Source organism: Perca flavescens, chromosome 3, assembly GCF_004354835.1.
Source record: "Perca flavescens isolate YP-PL-M2 chromosome 3, PFLA_1.0, whole genome shotgun sequence".
Lineage (NCBI taxonomy): Eukaryota > Metazoa > Chordata > Actinopteri > Perciformes > Percidae > Perca > Perca flavescens.
The window spans coordinates 67,617-83,917 of NC_041333.1; the positions used below are offsets into that span (position 1 = coordinate 67,617).

The 16,301-nt window shown below is 39.6% G+C and overlaps 1 protein-coding gene across 2 annotated transcripts; it reads left to right on the plus strand.

The window, feature by feature from the left end:
- The first annotated feature begins 2,046 nt into the window (after positions 1-2,046).
- Positions 2,047-11,720, plus strand: LOC114552609 (solute carrier family 13 member 5). Of its 2 annotated transcripts, XM_028573542.1 has the most exons (13): positions 2,119-2,206; positions 2,554-2,749; positions 3,062-3,190; positions 3,277-3,413; positions 3,665-3,879; positions 5,053-5,233; positions 5,328-5,450; positions 5,593-5,805; positions 5,917-6,023; positions 6,137-6,258; positions 6,914-7,075; positions 8,158-8,295; positions 10,208-11,720. In XM_028573542.1, exons 3-13 carry the CDS (start codon positions 3,092-3,094, stop codon positions 10,331-10,333), a joined length of 1,623 nt encoding a protein of 540 aa, XP_028429343.1. In that variant the 5' UTR covers positions 2,119-2,206; positions 2,554-2,749; positions 3,062-3,091; the 3' UTR covers positions 10,334-11,720. The 2 variants fall into 2 exon arrangements, with proteins under 2 accessions (XP_028429342.1, XP_028429343.1); XM_028573541.1 differs by lacking the exon at positions 2,554-2,749 and having other exon boundaries at positions 2,047-2,206.
- The last annotated feature ends 4,581 nt before the right edge of the window (positions 11,721-16,301 follow it).

The window sequence follows — 16,301 nt, forward strand, 5'->3', positions numbered from 1 at the left end:
CAAGTACAGCAAATGTACAATTTGGGGGATGGGGGGTGGGGTTTAACAATAATCAAAAGTGGCCAGTTTAACCCCCCAAAAAATGTTATCATAATGATGAATGTAAAATATGAACTGTTATAAAAAATGATAAGTGGTTGGCTTTCTTGTTTCAATGTAATTGGCGAGCAAAGAAAAACATTTTTCACACACCCCCCCACCTCTGGGTGAGACTTGGTTGCGCCCAACCCTTCAACGTGTTTTTCAAGCACATAGCACGGCCAGCACGGCGCTTCCTGAGTTTATTCAGTAAGCAGAGAAGTGTAAAAGACCCGTCCGCAGTCTTCGCTTCTTTTCCTAGAACTTGTATTTCTTCCAGAGGACTTTGTTCAATAAATCCATATTCTTCTATCTAATATTGATAGTCTTTTTTCCATATCTTATTCATTTTAGGTCATTTTATTGTCATTAGCTGTGATGCTAAAGCAGTTTTAGCTTCCCCATGATGCTTGTGGAAGTTTTTGAAAAATCACGTGAAATAAAGTCAGAAAAATACACATTTGACCGACCCACAATGCTGCAATATATAGTAATTGATTTTGGCTTTTTGAATTGATAGACATTTTGAATTGAGACATTTGAATATAGTGCTCACAGCTCATATGCTACATGTATGTAGTTGGATAAGTTAATTAATTTTTGAGAAATCCCCTTGATTATGTGACATTTTTGGCAGGGGGAAAGCAAGTGTTGGTTTCTCTTTGCATAATGAAAATGCTGTGTTTTTTGTTAGTTTTTTTGGCTTGTCTGCTGGGCTGATGTACTGATGTATATTGATTTTGACATTTTGAATTGAGTGCTGTGCTTTTTGAATTCAACATTTTGAAATGAGACATAGTGCTCACTGCTCATATGCCTACATGTACTTAGTTGGACAAATTGGTAAATTACATTTGAGAAATCCCCTTGATTATGTCTGATATTTTTGCCAGGAGGACAGCACGAGTAAAGGGGGTCTTAATTGTCTTAATACGGGCCTGCCCCCAAATCCTTCTTGTCGGTTATTGGCTGGAACACTGGAAGAGTGTTTGTTATGTTTGGTGGTCCAGGTTGGCGCAGTTTGTTTTTGTTGGCATTTGTGGAACTATCTTTAGATTTGACTTTTTTTCAATTTTAAAGGAATTTAGTATTTTTACACCACACTTTATCCTTGCAGTGTATGAAACAGCATTTAAACCATCATCACAATCTTTTTTGATGGCTAGGTAAATATGTCTCAGGTGTGTGGGGTCTCACTGAGGGAAGCTGGACTCATGACCTCCAGTATTTATGAAATCCAGGTTACGGCCCTAGCTGCCCTTTATTTATATTTGTCTGATAGAACAGCAGTACCTATGATGAAGATAATTTCAATTCACTGGCCCATTCGTCAACAAAAATAATAAGGTGGAGCAGTAGTGATTCAAGTAACCGCCCCTGTGTAGTCATATGAGTCACTTTTATGTTGAAATCTATTGCATTAGTGCTTCTGGAAAACACTGTGTGAGACACGGTGATCTGCAATGCATATCTTGTTCTTTTCAGATTACATGTTACTTCACATCACAGTGCATCACAGACCACCTATGCATGATGCAAAAGCTACAAGTATTCAACTTATCTTCTTTCAAACATGAATAAACTTACTCACTTAACACTCATGACTGACAGAATCCTCTTTACTACACTAAATAAGTTAGAACCAAGTTAATGAAGTAATGGCTCCCGATCAAAGCACCTGTCAATATGCAGGAACCTCAAGTTTACTCAGTGCAGTTCAGCCAGTATCAATAAACGTTTGTGATTATTTGTGTTGATTCTGAGAAAAATCAGTCAGTCAGCTCTTTTGTTTTGGGTGTGAGCATCAAAGCACATCTCTCTCTCTCTCTCTCTCTCTCTCTCTCTCTCTCTCTCTCTCTCTCCTCTCTCTCTCTCTCGCTCTCTCTTCATTGTGATTTCTCTCTCTCTCTCTCTCTCTCTCTCTCTCTCTCTCTCCTTTATATGCTGTGGGATTCACCCCTCCTCTCCTCTGTGCCTCAATAGCGCGATCCATAGTGCGAAAGCCTCCTTTTCTCCGTTTTCCTCCACGATGGCATTCTTCAAATATCTTCGCTCTGTTAAGAATGAGCTTATCCTCTTCTCAGCTCCATTTCTTCTTCTTCCACTGCCTTTAGTGATCGGGACATCGGTAAGTCACTGATTTGAATTAAATTAAAAAAGAATTGCCGCAAAAGCCTTAAGCCTATACTTTAAATATAATTTTTTAGTTAGTTTAATTAGGGAAACATTTAACGTTGTGTGCATGCAGTTTTAACACAGGCTGATGAACTGCCAACATTCAGCGCGTAAAAATGCTATTGTTGCGTATAAATGTCGTTTCAATGAATGATTCTGATTTGCACTCATTCTCTCTTGCACCTGTTGATGAGGCTCACAAGTGAACTGCGCACTTTGAGCAAATTGCATGTCTAATGTTGCCTGAGGCTGGAGCGCTCTGAAGCCTTGTTATTTTAACTCCTTTTTGTTAACATGAAGGGTCATGTCCAGCGTGGGAACACGAAGTCAAAGGGTTCAGTCTGCGTTGCTACCACTACATGTGACATGGAGGCATGCATAAAGACGGCAAGCATGTAATGATAGACATAGACTTCAATGCAAAGCAGCCATGAACATTGGCAAAGAGCAGATGAGAGTGACAGAGGATGAGGTCTCAAACTGATTGAAGACAAAGGTTAGGAATATTTGGCTGCAAAAACTGATTTCTTTTTTTTATCAATCTAAAAGCAGTATGATGTAGGTAAATGTACACACGGGTGACCAAAAAATAGTAGAACAGCAAACACACACACACACACACACTTATCTTTACCCTTTGAGCCATCATAATGTCTAATTTTGAATTATGTAATACTCACTGATCACAGAAACAGTAGTTTTTACCTTACAATTGTGTGTGTGTGTGTGTGTGTGTGTGTGTGTGTGTGTGTTTGTGTGTGCACATTTGCTGTATGTTTTAAACTTTTTTTTGCATGTTTTTATGCAGGAGGCAGAATGTGCCTATGTAATAGCCCTGATGGCGGTTTACTGGTGCACAGAGGTGCTTCCACTGGCTGTAACAGCTCTGCTCCCAACCCTCCTATTCCCTGCGTTTGGCATCATGAAATCCAAAGATGTAAGTAAAATAACTGCAGCAGTGTGTAGAATTTGCTCAGCAGGGATGAATGTCTGTTCACACACATCATACTCTGTGTGGCCCAGGTGTGTATGCAGTACCTGAAGGACACAAACCTGTTGTTTGTGGGGGGACTGATGGTTGCAGTAGCCGTGGAGCACTGGAATCTGCACAAGCGCATCGCCTTGAGAGTGCTGCTCTTTGTTGGTGTGCGTCCAGCACTGTGAGTGGCTCAGATAAAACCCCCACAGCAGATTCCCTGTTTGGCTTCTCATCTTTCAGACCTACATTTCCAAAGCATACTGTATCTATTTAGATATCAACCTGATATAGATAAGGAAACTATGTGAAGTTGTCTATTGCCATCATACAATTATTTTTTCCTCTCTTTTTATTGATGATTGTTGTAAAACATTTTGGGCCCCCAATCCAATCCAATTCCACTAAAAGTTGTTTTTTTAATCTACCTGGCAGTTTGATGTTGGGTTTCATGGGTGTGACAGCCTTCTTGTCCATGTGGATCAGTAACACGGCCACTACAGCCATGATGGTGCCTATTGTCCAAGCAGTGCTGCAGCAGCTCAATGACAGTGAGGCAGAGATACCTCAGATCCTCAGCTCAGAGGAGCAGCTCCAGACATCAGAACCTGACAGCAAACAGCTTCCACAGACAGAGAAAAAGAGTGAAGGTAAGCAACTGCCATTTTCAAAAACGGTGTAGCCAAAAAATAGTTACAGTATCCAGAGGTGTGAAGTAACTAAATACAAATACTTTGTTACCTTACTTAAGTAGAAATTTGGAGTATCTATACTTTACTGGAGTAATTATTTTAATGCAGACTTTTTACTTCTACTCCTTACATTTTCACACAATTACCTGTACTTTCTACTCCTTACATTTTAAAAATAGCCTTGTTACTCCTATTTCAGTTCGGCTTCTTTTAATTCCGACTTGTTATTTTTCAAAAATACAAAAAAATAAATAAAAACCTGTCCAGATAAATCGTGCCATCCGGATAGAGTGAATTTGATTGTGGTTGGATGAGAAGTATAAACATGCAGTATACCATTCCGACACCCTATTGTTTGTACGCAATCTATCACACCTGCACATGACACAAATCACATCACTCAAGAGGACTCGAGCGAAATGTCCCAACCAAGCACCAGCGAGGAGGCTGGTAGCCAGGAAGACCAGCCAACCCTTCTACATCCCTGGCCGTACCTGGAAGAATTTTTCGAAATGGTTGCATGCAAAAACAACTCCTTTCGAATGCGCTGCAAGCTCTGCGCACCCAAGTACCACGAGCTATTACAATACTTATAGGCAACTAGTCATCATATCTTCCGCTCCATGAAACACATGTTAATGCTCAGTAGTACACACATACGGTTCTTTAATGTATTTGCATTGTAATAAAATGCGTTCATTTTCAATGGGCATAAACTGAGGCTGAAACAGGTGCATCCCAAATTTTTCAACATTAAAATTTAAATATAACATTATAGTCATTATGGCCTTTAGAAAAATGTTTTTCTGTGGAGGTGGGGTAGTGCATTATAGGCCACTGTGGCGCGGCCTAAGCTTTTGTCCTTAATGGTATTTTTTTCCCTTACATTACTTTTACTTGTATACTTTAAGTAGTTTTGAAACCAGTACTTTTACACTTTTACTTGAGTAAAAAGCTTTAGTTGATACTTCAACTTCTACAGAAGTCTTTTTAAACCCTAGTATCTATACTTCTACTTGAGTAATGAATGTAAATACTTTTGACACCTCTGACAGTATCATAGACATTTTTTTCTGCCAATAAAAACTATGTTGCTAGTAGCTCTTTTCATTCCTTGCTCTTTGTTTGAAGGCCCACTGGTGGTGAATTTCTTGGATGCCACAGTGGAAGCTGCCATGCATAAGGATGCAGCAGAAAAGCGGAGAATGTGTAAAGGGATGACCCTGTGTGTTTGTTACGCTGCCAGCATCGGAGGCACCGCCACGCTGACGGGAACCGGTCCCAATCTGGTGCTCAAGGGCCAGATGAACCAGTGAGTGTTTTCTCAAAGCTTTCTTTAGTCATTCTCTATTACTTTCAATATTGTTCAAAGCAATGTTATATTCTCTTTTGTTGTTTCCCCTTAGACTTTTTCCTCAAAATGGAGATGTGATTAACTTTGCCTCCTGGTTCGGCTTTGCCTTCCCTAACATGATCCTCATGCTCACACTGGCCTGGCTTTGGCTGCAGTTTGTCTTCATGGGATTCAAGTGAGTTTGGTGATGGGTAAAGCTTAATTAAAGTGACAGAGACTTGAATCCACATCAGGAAACTTTTACCGCATCAGGAGTGTGATTAAGTGTAAAGGTGACACAAAGGTTTTTTTCCCCCACCCTTGTGTGACCCCTCTAGCTTTAAGAAGACGTGGGGCTGTGGTGCTGTGAAGACAGAGAAGGAGATTGCTGCCTATAATGTGATCCGTGAGGAGCATCGCCGGCTGGGGTCCATGTCCTTTGGAGAGATAAGTGTCCTAGGTCTCTTCATTCTGCTGGTGGTGATGTGGTTCACAAGGGACCCAGGCTTTGTTGGCGGCTGGGCGACAGATATCTTCAACTCCAAAGCAGAGTTTGTATAAAATAATACACTTTATCTCATACATTAATCTAGTTTAAGAGTATGACTTATTTGCTTTCATATATCTAAGATTGTTCATTCTCTCATCACTCCACTTCCCAGGTATGTGACAGATGCCACAGTGGCAATCTTCATAGCCGTCCTTCTCTTTGTTCTGCCCTCTAAACCCCCACAATTCTGCTCCTGGAGAACTCAAAGTTTTGACACAGGTGAGCTGGCAGAATTATGGAAGAAACAGGATGTCATACAGTTATATCCAAGTTTTGAGAGCTGGAGACTGTGCAATGATGCAATACTTACATTGAATTTATTGGATGTGTAGCACTCCATCAGATTGCTGGCCCAACTTCACCTCTGCTCACCTGGAAAGTTGCCCAAAAGAAGTTACCATGGGGCATTGTGCTTCTTCTTGGCGGAGGTTTTGCTCTTGCCAAGGGCAGTGAAGTAAGTGGCAGTGACAGTTAAAATGTTAATGGGAAATCAGGCCAAAAGCTTACACACAATATGGCAAGACTAATAATATCTCAAAAGGGGGAAGTGTGGTGGCTTCATTGTTGGCTGTGTTTTGTCTTTTTATACTATTTAATGTCAAGATTTTTTTTCATTCAATGTATTTACATTCTTTAATTGCCTCTCTGTATAGCATTTTTATTGTTGGTGGTGGAGTCCACCATTCACACACTGGATTTAAATAGCTTTCCTATGCACAAGGGATTCACAAGAAACAGCACAGCATGTAATCCAGCGTTAAGTTTAAAAAAAAATTAAAATCAGCCTCATTGTTTGCGGCTTATTTTCCTAATGCCGTATCATTTAGTTACAGCTTGGCAAACCAAACATTTCCTGCTGCTGCTTGATCAAACGTTCCGCCCCTCGATGTGTTGCTTTTGTTGTATTTATTTTGCATATTTATGCTGCAAATACACCTGAGTAAGATTTCAGAGGATGCTGTCCTTTATGATGCACAAAGCTGAATTAGAGTATACTCACAGTAAATGAGCAAACGTTGACTCAGCTGTATAGATAAATACTGTTTTCATTTCCAGAAAAGATTCTAACCCTGTATATGTTTATGTCATATATATCTATCTCTCTTTAGGAATCAGGACTCTCAAAGTGGATGGGAGATCAAATGACACCCCTGCAAAACATCCCTCCCTGGGCAATTGCTATCATCTTATGCCTGCTGATTGCTACCTTCACAGAGTGCACCAGTAATGTGGCCACTGCAACGCTCTTCCTACCTGTCTTAGCCTCAATGGTAAGTTCTCGGAGAGAGACAGAGAAAGCATAATGTGTGAACAAAGCAGAAGCAGAGGTAGGATCTCAGACTGCAGGAGACAGATCATTATGTTTGGCAGCTGTGGTTCAGTGAGGTGAAGTGCTACATAGTGTAATTTCTTTTGAACTGATTTCCCCAATTGGAGTCCAGCATTGAAACTATTCCCAGTGGGAGCCGGCCTATTTTCCCCTGTTTGGTTACCCATCGAGTTGGTCATTCAGGCTGAATGTGTTTGGTCCCCTTCCCCGGGCCCCTCCTACCATTTATAATCTGCCAAACACACCAATTCAGCCCAGCGCCTTGTAATGCTGCCCACCCCGCTGCTGCTGAAGAATGGCATCACTGTACCCGCTAGTCGAGCACTCCAGAGAACGCCAAGGCTGGGTTGCTAAAGACAATGCCAAGCAGGGGTATTCAGATAGATATTTATTGAGGGTGAAGCAAAGTGGGTGCACAGGGGTGTCCAACGCAAAGAAAAGAGAGAAAGAAAAGAGCATCTGAACAGTCACATGCAGCTGAAAGTGAGGAGATGAAACCACAATGGCTTGTGGTATGTCACTTTATGTCATCCTGTCAAGAGAATCTTTCTTATTTGATTTAAACACAAACCATCAGACAAGTCAAAACACTGTCATCGTGGTGACCTGATATGCAGCCTATAGTTTAAAGAAGACTAACTATAAACTACGTTCTTTCACCCCTTGTTTATTTTGAGAACCTGAAATTACTGTGCACTTGTAAACTACTGTGCTGCAGGATATGTAATTCAGATGCAAATTCCGCAGAGTAAAGTTTTCTGCATCTCAGTAGTCTGCCATTATCGCTACATATGTAGAGTGCTTTTCATTTCAGATATCATGACTCATCCCAGCGCTTGCAGGAATTACATCTTAATTACACTCACCTAATGAGAGTTCTCACTCTGCACAGAATTGTACACTTTTCACTCTGATTTATGAGTTTGTGATTACGGTTGCAGATGGAGGATTGGTGGATTTTGTGATGAAGGCTCTGTTAATCCCTGTCTCTGACTGTTGAAGCTTTCTGTGTGATTATTGCAGTCTCAGTCCATTGGAATCAATCCACTGTACGTCATGGTGCCTTGTACTCTGAGTGCCTCTTTTGCCTTCATGCTGCCTGTTGCTACGCCTCCAAACGCTATAGTCTTCTCTTATGGATACCTCAAGGTTGCTGACATGGTGAGTATGGCAGCAGTTGGTTGTGTTTGTTCAGTAAATTACATGTTGCAAAGTTGTCACTTTAAGGCCACTGTTACACTTTAAGGATAGCTGAGCTTCTGTGTTCATAGTCATTTGCAATTGTTAAAAGAATAACGGTTAAATAACGGTTAAAAGAATAACTAGTTTGGGAAATCTGCTTATTTGCTTTCTTGCCAAGAGTCAGCTGAGGTGATCGATAACTTCTCAAATTATGAAAATTTTAGCATTCTATGTTGCTGTGACCCAATCAGCCAATGTACTGGTTGTCTACATTACATTACATAGCGCTTAAAACAGAGGCACCAAGTATGTATATGAGAGTGTGCCTGTGTGTTTGTGTCGCAGCTCATGCTCTGACTGATCGATGAACTCCAAGGACTCCATTTGGTTATTTCCATCTGGTCTCTCTCCTTTTTCCTGTCATCAGTATGTGTCTGTAAAGAAGATTCATAAGCCCTAGAATAAGCAAATTTCTTGTTCAAGCTGAAACAATGTCAACTCGCGAGGACACGTCTCATCCATTTGTGATGTCTAATCAAGCCTCTTTTGACTTTATGCAATCGCTTTGCTTTCTGTCCAAACACACCTTTATGTCATTATGGTAAATATGAAGCTGCAGCGGATTAGCTTAATTTACTTCACTTGTGAGAATAAGAAATAGTCTAGCACATAAGCCCCATGATTTTTGATACGGATAATTGATGAGACCAAGGGCCCTATTTTAACAATCTGAAAGTATCAAACGTCAAACGCAAGTAGCTTTGTGGGTGGATCTCGGGCGCTGATGCTGCTAATGACTGTCATGACTGGGATAAATGACTCTTGCGCCCAATGCAAATCTAAAATGGGTTGGTCTGAAGTAGCTACATTCCTCATAGGTGTAACCAATCAGAGCATTATCTCACATTCCCTTTAAAAGCAGGCACGCTTGTTCCATGGCGGATTGCTATTATAATGGCGGATTTGCTAGGTGCACGCTCTTAATACATCCATGGGCGCACGCCAGGAGCGGTTCACAGCCGAGGAGACCGACGTTTGCTATTGATTTTTCTTTTTGACAAAATGTAAATAAAGAAATGTCAAAGAAAACACACTTTCCGATGTTTTGGGCTCACTCTTACTGAATCACGAGGTTATGAATGCATGGTGACATTTTTGCAATGTAGTCTAACATTAGACCGAGATGACCTCATTATAGACGATGCAGCTCTTCTGTCTCTCCTCTCCCGTGCTGCTGCTTGGGCATTTGGGTTAAGTGGCATTGGCACATGCAGTTGAACATCACATCTCCTTAAATCCTCTAATATTTCCTCATTTATGTCATCAACACATCCATGATTCAAGGAAATGTGTAAAACAAGGTCATATTTTTCCTTGTATTTATGTATGGTTTGCAAAAATTAAAACTGCTGGGTCCGTCTAGATGAGAGAAACAAAGTGTATGCGCGGTGTGCACACTCTATATTATGGCAAAGCATGCACCCTTAAAATAGCATCTGAATAAAGCGCCACTAACTTTAGATTAGGGTTTTCCTGGTCTTTGGCGGAATTGTTTTCTGAAACTGCAAAATAGCACTAGGGAACGTTTGTGCCAGAACAGGCCTCCTCTTTTCGCTGAACCGCCCCCAGGAGCGCAAGTTGATTCCCTAATTTACCGACGTGAGTCTGTAGAGGGAAAAGTCCGCTGTGCGTCGGGTGCAAAATAGGAATGATACATGCGTCTGTGTACAAAGTCAATTGCGCTGGGTGCAAGATAGGGCCCATAGCACGGAAAGACATGAGAGTGGTATCAATGTTCTCATCTAATTCTCAGCAAGAAAGCAAACACACATATTTCCCAAAATGTCCAACTATTGCTTTAATATCACTATGTATTCTTCTTCTCCATCAGGCCAGGACAGGAATAGTCATGAACATCATTGGCATCCTTTGTATTACACTGGCCATCAACAGCTGGGGCAAGGCCATGTTTGACCTGGACTCCTTCCCCGCCTGGGCCAACGTCACTGGGGTGTGAGCCTGTTTCTGCCATAGAAGATGATCCACGCGCACCCTGCCCTCCGTATCCACAGGTGCTAGACACAGACCTCTGGTCAGAGCGACAGCACATGACCACACGGTGGACCGCATGCATCTGATTGCTGTTAGAATACAACGCCCTCAAGGCTTGTTTTCTTTGACACCTGAGTCTTGCTTGTGAAAGAAAGTGGTGGTGAATATGATTGGGAATGAAAGAAGAGTGGTTGAAGAATCAATTAAAAACTTTTTTTCATTTACGTTGTATCAAAATGAAGTTACACTTTAAAGCAAGACCCCTTACGCTCACACACATCACATAAATCCTACTGTCAGTATTTATATTCTCACATAGAGAGATTTTATAATCCTTCTAAGCAGCCAATTCTAGAAACACTATTCAATTCTCTTTTATCACAAGAAATCAAAGGAAGGGCTATTCATAAGGTGAAAGTTATTAGAAATGTTTTACATAGTCACTTGTAGCCACATCTAAATAGCAATAAACCGTATGGTATAATATAAGAACGTAACTTTGCACATATACGCTAAAACTGCACTTAAGTACAATTTTGAAGTACTTTATTTCAGGATTTACATTTTTTGCCGCTTCTGCTTTTACTTTACTACATTTCTGAGGGAATTATTGTCCTTTTTACTCTACTAAATTTATCTTACAGCTTTAGCCCACTAGTACCTTTCAATATTAAGATAATATGAAATAGATTAAAGTACATACAAATGAGCCCCATCTCAACCAGATACAACATTAAAATGTAATTTACGTGTCGATAGATTAGTAATAATAATCCAATAACATTACATCTACTATAACACTGACAAGAGCAATCCAGCTGCCTAATGAGTACTTTGACAATTGATACATTTTGGGTCAAAATCTTTACTTTTCCTTAAGTAAAATATTGAATGCAAGACTGATCGACTATTTTTACATTTTTACATTCTACTAGTACTAGTACTCACAAAAAAAAAGTCTTCCACTACTGCTATCAAGCAGTGAATGTTTTGCAAGCACATCTCTCTAAATAGATAATAGGTAACAAGAGCTGTTGGTTAGGTTTGCCATTTTGGTATTTATAGATAATGGGCTAATTTGTACAGTATAGCAGAGACTTCACAATAAGTAAACATGTACTTTTGACCATCAGGATGTATGGTGTTTTGTCATGGTTCCAGCATCAGCTGAACTTTGAAATGTGTCATCACTACAACACAACGGAACCTATATGTGCCTTGTACAAACACACTGACCTATTGTACTGTAAACACATTTTCAATATTTTGATCGATACAGTATGTTCTGGCATTGTGAAATGTCTAACTGCAATAATGAATTCTGTCTTAATTGTAATAAAGTGTTTTTTACGAAGCCGTTTTTTTTCTCCTCAATTTCAAGACTTTTGTACTGGAAATGATGAATTAAGTATTTTCTCTGCCTAAGTGGCCAATGGGCTGAAGTAAACAATATCTCATTGGTCTGTTAAACTATTAAAATAAAAGACATGAGTTTTAATATAGTGAGTTTTGATGTTTCTTTCTTGTTACATTGCTTCTACATATAGTGGTTTAATAACACTGGACAAGCAAAACGTACTGACTAATTCATTCGTTTTCAATACACAGTGTAATTTAACGATCAAGTTAGTAGTCACACAATATTTTTCAATTCTACAAAAACACGATTTAAAATGTAAGCTACTAATTTCACAGCAAGCTCTTAACAGTGTTCACTAATGGCTTTTATACAAATAAGCGGATTTAATAAAGCAAGTGGAAATAACTCTGTCTTAGCTGTAAGAAGCGCATCGTCATTCCGTAGTGTCATCCAAAACAAAATAATCCCACTTTCATCACCAGTCGGCTCTTTCTCAACTTTACATGACAATTATCTGTGTTTTAAAGTGCACACATGTTTCTCTGCCACTTGCTTAGTGACCTCTTGTCTCGTGCATAAAGCTGATATAATCCTGTAAACACAGTGTGCAAAGCCACAGTAATCTTGGATGAAAGGCCACAACTAATATATACGTAAGCAGGATCTCTGTGTCATTGTCCTGTTGCTGAGACGCTGCATGAGTCAAGGGTCAAGGCAGTCATATTGTCCAGTGTTGTCTTGCGTCATAAACATTATGAGCTCAAATAAGACATTTTACATGTCTCCATTTAAAGACCTTAGAGCACTTTATTACAACCCTATCCCAAAGGGGATCTATCACCATGATGAGAACGATGTTTTACAGCAAGACAAAAGATCACCCATCATATGGCTCTACATATTTTGCAGAACCAAACCATGTCAGTGGTATCATGTGACAGAGGAAAACATGTTACACTTCAGCAAATGTAGCAGGGAGAAATAAATAAATGAAAGGCAACAACACTTTGAACTCAGTTCTGTTGGACAATTAAAACACGGTTAGACGGTTTGAGTAATAAGCGGTTGGGTGCATGAAGCAGTTCAGATCACTATGATCTTGGCTCCCACTGGGGGAAAAGAGCTTATATAATTACAGTGCATTTCTCTCCCTTTGCTGCCTCTCAGCCACCCACTCATCATTCAATTAAAACACATCCTCACGTATCATAGCCTCCATTATTGGCTATATATATATATACATGTAAGGCTTCAGTAGAAAAACTGAACGTGCAAGTTGCTGGGGTTTCATGCAGACACAAGACCTCGGGTAACCCCAAAAACACATTCCTATTAACTTGCTAGACCTACTTGTTGCAGAGTAAGCAAGTAGAAAGATTAATGAGTTACTACCATAATTGTTGTTTGGGATTCAAGATAATTTTCCAGGCACACAAGAGGTCAAAAAGCATGTTTTGTGACTTGTCCACCTGTTGCATTTGAGAGTATTTTGTGGATGGGAAGGCTCTTTAAACCACATTGGCTTTCCACCTTTTCTGTATCAGTTACACATGAGGACAATATGCAGCCTGTTTGATAAAATCGATCCTTCCTGGCACATAAAGACTTGTGTGTAAAGATGGTTTCAGTTAGCTGTGAACAAGAGCCAGGCTAAAAGCTTAAAGGAATACAGAAGGTCTTTCTTTGAACTTTTTAGGCTAAAGTACATTCATACAGACCACGCTGGCTAAACTAATAGCGCCTTTGCAATCATCTAGTAAAAATGTAGTTTTAGAATCTTCATTATTTCTGTTGATATTGTTCTTACATGGTGTGTACTGAATTCATTTGTTTAGTCAAATTACTGTAAAACAGGAACAAACATGGAGCCATATCATATTCCAGCATAGGAAGGAATACTAGGAGTTGTGTCTTAAAAGGGCCTGTCTCATTTTTAGCAGGGGCCCCTTAGCAGGTTAATCTGGCCATGCATATCAAATATTTTTCATGCTTATTAGATCATTCACTGACCAGTCAGGACACCTGTAGATTGGTGGCACTGCCATTGAGGAGGACTGCTCTCATTACATAATCTTACAGAGTCGCTGGATGTTTACTGGTTTACTGATTCTTGCCAGGAAATGCACCCAGAACCCTTCACCTTAAGGGACATTCTCATTCTCACACAAGGCTTGTTTTGCAAATACCACACGTGCTCCAAAACAAGGTGAAAGATGACTCAATGTCACCGCTTTACTCCCAAAAATGGCATTTCTTTGGTGTAATAAGAGGCTAAAGCAGTGCAACCCTACTATTGTGTCCCTCTCTCTGAAGTTCTTAATAGACTGTTTTGATGAAACTGCCTGCTCAACTGTGCCACGACATGAGATTTACAGTCAAAGTTTCCTCTCTGTTTTTCCTCTTGCATGTCAAAACAAAGCACATTTTGGTGACCGAATAGCTTGCGCCTCCATCCCAAAGTGTCTCGATGTGATGTCTTTGCTTCAGACCTACAGGATACAGCCTGATGCTGAGATTGTTCAATATAACAATATAAGTCTGTTGCAGGTCTTTGCGATTGTATTCATGCCCTGGTGACCAGAATAATAACCAGCCACCACATGACTTCTTGGTAAAGTTACATAATTTGTTATTGGGATTACACCTGTGTGAAACCAACCTCTTTCAACATACGTTGTTTCCGTAAATTTACATTACCTTATACTTATCTTACATAGGAGAGTTCTAAAAACCTTAAAAACTAATATTTTAAAGATTCAAAATAACATGTACATGTATTAATTATTCTACTTTACAGCTAAAGTAGAATAAGCCTTAATTAGCCTGATTCCAAACCCCCCTGAAATTAGACTTAATGACATAGGAGTATTGTATTCATTGGATTCTACTTTTTGAGACAACACCTTTATTTCTGACTGTTAATATAATTAAATAATTAATAATAATTAAACTCAATACCACTTATTTCTCAATTTATGGGTACATTAAGGGACTACTGATCATTGCAAAAAGTAATTGAATTTGTCTATAATTAAAGAAATTAACTTTACAAAAAGATGTATTGTTAACTGAAGTCCAACTTCAGGTAATCATGTAGGGGCTATTTAATGGACCTTTTCTAATAATGACTCATTGTTAACCTTGTTACAAATCATGAATTACTTAATAATAGATTTAACTTTAAAAACGTTATTTAGGCTATGACATTTTTAATGAATAATTATGCTAACTAATCATTTAATAATAATGTCATAAAAACAATGAATTAATCAAATATAATGACATTTAGAGAAACATGACATGGACAGTGTGATATGTGTTGCATAATGGCTCCATCTGGTGGTAAAATGCAGCACTAACGACAACCTCTCAGGACTATGGGGATTATTGAATGTATGATCCAGTTTCATTGTTGTGTGTGATGAACGGCAGAGATTTCTATGGACCCATTTTAAATAAAAATATTATAAATAATAAATAATGTTAGAATAAAAAATATTGCTCGAAATGTATGTCAAGGACAGGCAAATTCAAGTCATTGTCATTATACTTGCGTTCAGTGAATAGTCATTTCAAGATAGTATACAGCCTGCTAAAAGCAGCTAGCCTGACAAGCCAGCCTCACATCCAGATGTTGGGTCTGGGAACTCACCATTGACAGAGCTCAATCCGAGGGACGGGATAAATGGTTGTCTTTCAAATTCCCTCTGCACGTAATAGAATAGCACTACAACCAGGCAGAGCAACGAAGAAGGAAGATAAGCTAGTTGATAGATTAAACTTTTGCCGTATCAGGTCGGCAAAACTCCGAACACATCTTACTTTTTTTAGAATGACTTCAGTGCTGTTCTTTGTTTTTTTTCTCAAAGAAAAGCTGAACTCCAAGTCTTCTAGAAGACCGCTGTTCCCAGCAGCAGCAGCAGTCATAAGCCCCGCCCACCCACTCTATACACAATGTGATTGGCCTGACTAGAGTTTGGTTTTTCCAGCTCGCAAGTTAACAGAGAGTGCCTAGATGCCCCTGGCTGCAAATTAAATTTGCTGCCGCTAGGGTGCATCTAGATCTAGATTTCTAGGCTAAAAAGCAACCTATTACAGTACAAAATAAATAGGCTAATTGCAGCTCAATTTCAAATAACAAAGCATTTAATCGATTTTTCTGGGGGGGGGGTTGTTTTGTTTTGAGGCAGTAGACTACTTTGGTTTCACTGTTCTCTTAGCAGGCCTATTTCCATTTTATTCACTGCGTTTTCAGCAATGTCTCCTGATCTATGGCACGTGATCAAACGTGATCAGATGTGGCTGCATTCTCTTTGACTAATGACCCAATCAAATAAAGGAAGGTAGCCTACTCGCGGTCTTAGTGAAGCTGAAAGTTCATAGCTCTGTTGTCAGGCTTGAGCTTGGATATTGAATGGTCCAGAAGCCACATGTTATGGTTTGAGGCCGCTAAACGACTCACAGGAAGTGACTAATAATGTCACTGACTTTCACGTGACTCATATGAGTTTACAACATAAGACAGGTTTACAACAGCTTGCATCATTGCACACTGACAGAGAATCTCTCCCAG